The sequence below is a fragment of the Chaetodon auriga genome, chromosome 1, assembly GCF_051107435.1.
Source record: "Chaetodon auriga isolate fChaAug3 chromosome 1, fChaAug3.hap1, whole genome shotgun sequence".
Lineage (NCBI taxonomy): Eukaryota > Metazoa > Chordata > Actinopteri > Chaetodontiformes > Chaetodontidae > Chaetodon > Chaetodon auriga.
In genome coordinates, this window is record NC_135074.1 from 28,960,791 (window position 1) to 28,968,140 (window position 7,350).

At 44.4% G+C, this 7,350-nt stretch overlaps 1 protein-coding gene across 3 annotated transcripts; it reads left to right on the forward strand.

The window, feature by feature from the left end:
* The first annotated feature begins 237 nt into the window (after positions 1–237).
* On the forward strand, positions 238–5,113 carry LOC143322433 (carbohydrate sulfotransferase 1-like). Of its 3 annotated transcripts, XM_076733644.1 has the most exons (3): positions 238–566; positions 1,025–1,142; positions 2,315–5,113. In XM_076733644.1, exon 3 carries the CDS (start codon positions 2,361–2,363, stop codon positions 3,645–3,647), a length of 1,287 nt encoding a protein of 428 aa, XP_076589759.1. In that variant the 5' UTR covers positions 238–566; positions 1,025–1,142; positions 2,315–2,360; the 3' UTR covers positions 3,648–5,113. The 3 variants fall into 3 exon arrangements, with proteins under 3 accessions (XP_076589759.1, XP_076589750.1, XP_076589742.1); XM_076733635.1 differs by having other exon boundaries at positions 238–1,142; XM_076733627.1 differs by lacking the exon at positions 1,025–1,142.
* The last annotated feature ends 2,237 nt before the right edge of the window (positions 5,114–7,350 follow it).

Sequence of the window (7,350 nt, forward strand, 5' to 3'; positions counted from 1 at the left end):
TGTGTGTGTGTGTGTGTGTGTGTGTGTGTGTGTCGGGGGGGCTTTGGGTGTGTGATGTGGCAGGAAAGAGACTGATGATGATGATGATGATGTGTGTGTGTGTGTATGTGTGTGTGTGTGTGTGTGTGTGTGTGTGTGTGTGTGTGTGTGAGTGAGTGAGTGAGTGAGAGAGAGAGAGAGGCAGGTGGAAAGGGGGAGGGGTCTGGGGTGGTCCAGACAGTCGGTCCTTGTGTACCTCACACACTCTCAGCCTCTGCGCATCATTTAAGGGGAGCCCGTCTGTCGCTTCCACCGGTCAGTCTCACCACTCGGCTGCTTTTTAACAACACAGCCGCTTCAGCGCCACTTTTTCCTCCCCTTTTATTTCGCTTTGGCGTCTGACGCCAAACGTTTCAACTTCAACCGACTCGCACCACCGTTATATGGGAAATCCGGCTCTTCCGCCAGGCGCATTTATTCTCTCCTACCCGAGATGAAGCGCGCGGTGGAAAACGTTTGAGGACTGAAGGAAAGCAGCGGCGATTCATGGACGTCCAGCGCATCATGAGAATACAACTACCAACAAGGTATAACGGAAACAAGTGTGAATTTACTCCGTAATATCACTGTGCGTGATCAGATTGGATGATTTAGTCCGGCTTTATTTAACATAGTGGTTTTTTGGCACACTTGAGGCTGGGTGGGATGCGTTCATTTGTGCTATGTTGTCTTATCGCAGCTCTGGTGTGAATGTCTGCATCGCGGAAAATCTCTGTGAGGAAGCCTAACCTGTTCCCGCTGCAGCATAGTGAGCTTTTTCTTTCCAAATGCCCGTGAGAAGAAAGCACTGATGCTCTCTGTGAGCACAAGTCATCTGAGTTGCTATCGGTGGCCATAGAAGTCAGTATTTTGCATTGTTAGAGTGCACATCAACATTGTCAGCTCTCACACAAACAGGAGGCTCTCCTCTCCCTGTGCACTGCGAGGGAAATTGATTTTTATCTGCTTTCATGAAACAGTTGTGGGATTTTCTTTTCCCTCTCAGATGTTATTTTTTAAGTAGCCTTCCTGCACACTGCGCGTCGGAGTCGGAAGAGACACCCTGATGCATCATTTCTTTTTTGGACCTCACAAGTCTCATGCAGGCTTCTGAAGTGATTATGGTGAGCCTTTATTTCACTTACAGCATCAAAGCTTGCTGCGTCAAGGCCCCAGTATATGATCCTACAGTATTACTTAGAAATAAATAAATCAAATCCCGAATGGGACAGATTTCCTCCTGGATGCGATTATCTAGTTCTTCACTTGCAGCATCGTTTCCCCTTGACATGACATTGGCATTGAAGCTTTAAATTACTGTTTACCTTTCTGGGCTGTTGAAGACTTTGTGTTTCCCTGATGAGCAAGTGGAGTAAGGCACAAAGCTTAGACTCTCCAATCAGGCCAAGCAAGGTCCTTCAGGTCTCAGATAAGTTGGAGCAGACAGAGAGCCAGGGTGGATGTATGGGAGGTACTGCAGTACAGGTTGTAGTGTAGTGTACTTGGTGAAGTATTCAGTGTGCCTAATAATGATTATGTGGTAAGTTTTGGTGCATTTTTAACCCATAAAGCACATTACAGACACCATCATTTTCAACAATCAGGCAAAAGCTAATTTAACCCAAAAAAAAAAAAAAAGTGTTTTGTCATTTTTAGACACTGTAGACAGCCTGTGCTGTGCATCCACTTCGCTGTGGTCTCGGCTCCCAGACTGCTGTACATGCTTTTGGCAGTCAGTGTCAGCTGATTGGCTAGGAACCAAAAGTTGGGGACTCAGAACTCTCCTCTTTATCTGTTTTAATTTTCAAAAAATGAGGCATTGGAAGGAGAAACAGGAGACAAATTGAAAGATTAAGTTGTGAGATTCTGTCTCGAGCTACAGCAGTTTTATTAAAGACTGCTGTTCTTTTCTTATTTAGTACATAGTTAATCTTCGATGCTGCCATCAACGCATCTACCAAATTGAATGAAAATATAGCCTTCTGGCCTCTGAATCAAATAAAATGTAGCCCGCAGAGCACTTATATTCAACCCACTGATGACTCACACGCTGTTCTAAAATCAATCACAATACAAGTTGTCCCACAGTTAATTACCATCTTGAAATGGGATTTTATTGTAATGTTCTCCATTTTGTAGTGCCAGATATGTAATATCAATTGTAATTTTAGGGCAAGAAGTGAGACCCTGCAGTTTTTTGTAGCAGTAAAAGAATGTGGCAGATATTTACAGAAGCGCATCAAAATAACAAAATCATTCCCAAAAATAAAATGGCAAAAAAACTCTTTGTTCACAGGGAGGACCTGGCATGGACCGCTGCATCTAAATGAAGTGGCTCAGCCATGCAATGTTCCTGGAAGGCAGTGATTCTGCTGGCCTTGGCCTCCATTGCCATCCAGTACACGGCCATCCGGACACTCACCTCCAAGCCTTTCCAGCTGTGCCCGTTGCCCAGCCCCCAGAACTGTGGTCTGGGGGGCCAGGAGACAGAAGCTCCCTTTGAGCGGGGAGCAGCAGGCGGTGGAGGCTGCGATGACTACCCTTACTTTTCCATCAATGCCACGCGGAAAACGCACATCCTGGTCCTGGCCACCACCCGAAGTGGCTCCTCCTTTGTCGGCCAGCTGCTCAACCAGCACCAGGAGGTGTTCTACCTGTTTGAGCCTCTTTACCACGTTCAGACCACGCTGATTCCACGTCTGTCCCACAGCCGCAATGCTGCGGACCGCCGTGTGATGCTGGGCGCCAGTCGAGACCTCCTGCGTAGCCTGTACGGCTGCGACCTCTATTTCCTGGAGAGCTACATCAAGCCGACGCCCACGAACCACACCACAGATAAACTGTTCCGTCGTGGCGCTAGCCGAGCGTTGTGCCAGCAGCCTGTATGCGATGCCTTTGGTCCTGCTGATGTCAATGTGGAGGAAGGGGACTGTGTCAAGAAATGTGCAACTCTGAACATGACCTTAGCGACAGAGGCATGCCGCGAGAAGCGGCACGTGGCAATCAAAATTGTCCGGGTGCCAGAGATTGGAGATCTGCGCGCTTTGGTGGAAGACCCACGGCTGAATATCAAAGTGATTCAACTCGTCAGAGACCCGCGTGGTATCCTGTCATCCCGGATTGAGACATTCAGGGATACATATCGTCTGTGGCGTATTTGGAGGGCCACGGGGCGAAGACCCTATAATCTAGACTTGAGTCAGCTCACAGTTGTCTGTGAGGACTTTCTCAGTTCTGTTTCAACTGGTCTCAGCCATCCCTACTGGCTGAAAGGGAAGTACATGTTGGTTCGCTACGAGGATTTGGCGAGAAATCCGCTTCTGAAGACAAAGGAGATCTATGACTACCTGGGGCTGCCTATGGATAAAAATGTGGAAGACTGGATACATGCAAACACTCGAGGCAGCAACGAGCCCTCTGCAAAACACAAGTTTGGTACAGTGAGGGACTCAGCAGCTAATGCTGAGAGTTGGCGTTTGAAACTGTCTTATGACATGGTGGAATACACACAGACTGTGTGTCAAAAAGTACTTCACCAGCTGGGATACAAGGCTGTGAAATCAGTAGAGGAACTGAAAAACATGTCCCTCTCGCTGGTACAGGACAAAACTTTTGTACCTTTTTTGTAACAAAGATAGTTCTCTAATGACTATTTTTGATATATTTATAATTGTTGCCTTATAATTTCCTTAGTTTGTTGGTTTTTTGTTTCTGTAATATTGTTTCTTCAAATTTGCACTAAACTTTAAGTATTTTGAATGCCCCGAGGGAACTATGAACGATTCCCCAATGTTGCAGAACAGCACACGTTTAAACACAAAGTAATCAAACAAGCTAGTTTACAAATGTGTCCTTTTTTTTGTTTTTCCTTGAATAGAACCAGACATGGCACCGTCTTCATTAATTTCCTGTATGCAAGCTGTCGTTTTTATGTTGCCCTCCAGAAATATGAGATGGGAGTGCAGAGAGGTTTGGTAAAACTGACATGCTTTTTTTTTTTTTTTTGAGACCTGTGATGGCAAATTTGGACTGTACAAGCCCTACTGTGCAATAAATAGTGAATGTCGCAGTCAACCTTTACCACTATGGCATTTCTATCCATGTGGGAAGAGAAGAGATGCCTCTGACAGATGCCATGCTTGCAAAGGATAATTGCAGACAATTAATAGGCTCTCAAGTTAAAGGGACAGAATCCCACTGGAGGTCACGAGTGTTTCATCAGAAGACCATCTGTGATAGACAAACACACACTAATGAGAGGTAATGCTGAAATCTTCATTACTGTAGCCGTTCAGAGAAAATGCATCACGTTTTCAACAGGACTGCAGCATTAAAACATGGATGTAGATGTTTTACAGGTCGTAATTCAAGTAGGCGCTGAAGTGTTGTGATGAAAAACTGAATTTGTTTTATTTATGTATTTATTCTTTAATGTCCAGAGTCTGTTTCTTCTAAATCAATGAGTGTGAAATTTACCATACCTTTTCTGTCAATGGTTAAGACGTTAAGTCGTCTAGTAAAAAGTCAAGGATTTCCTTATTTTCATTTCATCTGATAATGATGAAAACATCCCAGAACAGAACAAGCATATGCATTCTCTCTCTCTCCCTCTCTCGAGTAAAACAACAGCTCTGTTGACAGCTCTGCTTCGACACAAAAGATTAACAACTGAGGAGGATGTGTTTTTGTGGAACAGGTTGCACTACAGATTCCCATTTTCCAGCATGTGTGGATCGCTTATACTGTACAGCGCAGCCACGTTCACAGAGTATATCTACATTAGATCACATATAAAAAGAGTCTTACAGTAACGACGGCACATAATCTGGGACAAATCGTCTCATCGTGATCGCAGCAGTTGGCATGCTGTTTCAACCAGTTAATGTTAAAGAGCAGGAGATCAAAGCTGAAATACAGTCCTGTAATGTGACGTGTCCTTTTTCGTCCTACTCCTTAAACCGGAGTTGACAGTTGACAAAGCACTGAACACAATGTTGTATCTTTTTTTAATTTATTTCCCAACAGATTTGTTTTCTAATTCAATCCACATAACATTCCCGAACTCAAGCACAAAATAAAATTGAAGCAATTGCCAGATTTATTTGCTGTAAAATGAACTGAATTCTAAGCCGCTTTTAATTGATGGACTCATGGACCATTATTGCTGCAAAAATAAACATGGATTTGAGACCCCCAGCCGGCACAAAAAGCAACATTCTGGTTTATATTTGACGGCATGTTTACCAGATTATGCAGTGGTTAGTTTGGCAAACTGTCCTCAAAGTTAGAATACAGGGATCATTTCATGCTGTGCCCTGTATGTCGCAGCTTAAGCTGAATGTCGGTTTGCATCATGTAGCAGAGAAACAGTGTAGGATGTGTGCAGAGAACACAGCTGAACCTATAAAATGCAGAGTAAACACCTTTCAGAGTGATATTGGTAAACACACGGCGCACCGTATTGCAGTCAAGACTCTGACAGACAAAAAGAGGGCAGATTCTCAGAGATAGCAGGGACAGGGCGAATTGTTGTTGCCAGTCTGAGACTGAAAATGTCAGATTCAAGGTATAAACTGATGAATAATTTGACACAAAAATGATTCTGGCTTTAAAATCTGCTGTCGTATCAGGAGCCTTTACGCTGCATTAATGAAACAGTAGATCAGATAATGTGCAAGTATCCTGTGACTAAAGATCAAGTAATGTTTGTCCTTCACACTGAAAAATATGTCTCTTTTTTAAAATTTTTCCTCATCTTTTGGTCATTTTAATATATTCCTGACTTTGAATTCTGATTTCCACTAATGGCGTCACTGCAGATAACCGCGCAGTCAACTGACATGAGGTAAAGAAGTCCATTGATTTCCATGCAATGACCACTTGTTTACCCATAAGATATGAGCCCTGTGAATGGAGCATCACACGCCCGGGCTCATCAGTATTGGTGACCGGATGTCCATTGTGATGCAGAGCACAAACCTTTGATCCTCCTCTGTGCCGAGGCTTGGAGGCAAACTCTCTCTCTCTCTCTCTGCCTGCGCTTTCTCCATCATCCACCTCTTTCTTTCTTACGGAGATCTCAGGGGATTGTTCCTTTGCTTCAGTGCTCACTCTCTGTTTTTCACTTTACCTCAGAATCTTCTAGATGTGCTCGGCATAATTTTAATTTTAAAACTGAAATGCCGCAAATGTGGGCTTGAGCACATGCATGTGAGATCAATATCGCTCTCGTATCTGCGTGTTAAATATGAAGTTACAACTAGCAGCTGGGTAGCTTAGCTTGGCACAAAGACTGGAAACTGTCTGTAACCGAATCCACCTACAGGCACCTCCAAAGCTCACAAATTAACACACTACATCACTCGTGTTTCATGTGTACAAAAACTGAAACATAAAAAAATGGTAGCTCGCAGATTCACCAGGGGTATTTCTCGGCTAGCTTCCAGTCTTTGTGCTTCCTCCAAGCCAATTGGCTGCTGGCTGTGGCTTCATATTTACTATGCAGACATGACAAGGCTATCAATCTTCTCATCTAACTCTCTGGCATTTTGGGAAATAGGTTTGTTCGCTTACGGCGAGCTATTCTTTTAACACAAAAGGAAAGGGCACAGAACAGCTGCTGTGTGTCTTTCGGTCTTTAACCTGTCCGTCGTGCCAGTAAATCTCCCTGATGGGATTCAAGAATGCATCACCAACAAGCAACTAAGCAACATCAACAAAAATAATGCGAACTAACATCATCGGGCAGCTCATCAATAGCGCTGCATTTGAGCGATATTCCAGCCGAACGTGCACACTTTTGAACTGAAGCTCTCAATTAAGCTCAGCTTGGCTCCTTGTTTCCAATGCGGGACAGTTTGCTCGTAACGACGCACTTCCTGCACAGGCCTGAGCCCCGCACACAGTTTGCAGCCTGCTTCCCATGTGTCTGTGGGTTGGTGCGTCTTGCTGAGCCCCTTGTGTCCCAGGGCTGGACATATGGCTCACAAGCCCCTGGAAGAAAGTACAGCAAATCCCCCTCTCTCTCTCTGTGTCTCCCTCTCCCTTTTTATTCTTATCCCTCCATAATGTGACCTTAACAATCTGACCCTGTGTGACTGCATGACAGAGAAGAAAGATATTTGTTTCTTTGTGCCCACTGTTTACTGAGCTGTGCTGACAGAAAACATCCTGGCTGCTAAAACTGCTCGTTAGTGAGCGAAGGCTGCAGGAACAGAGTAGTTTTAAAGAGTGTGCAGGAATAAAGTGATCGTTCGAACAAAAAGGAAGTCTGATATGAAGATCTGCTGTTAATGCATCACATGTCTTGCTTTTGTCCTTGTTTGTGTGCGT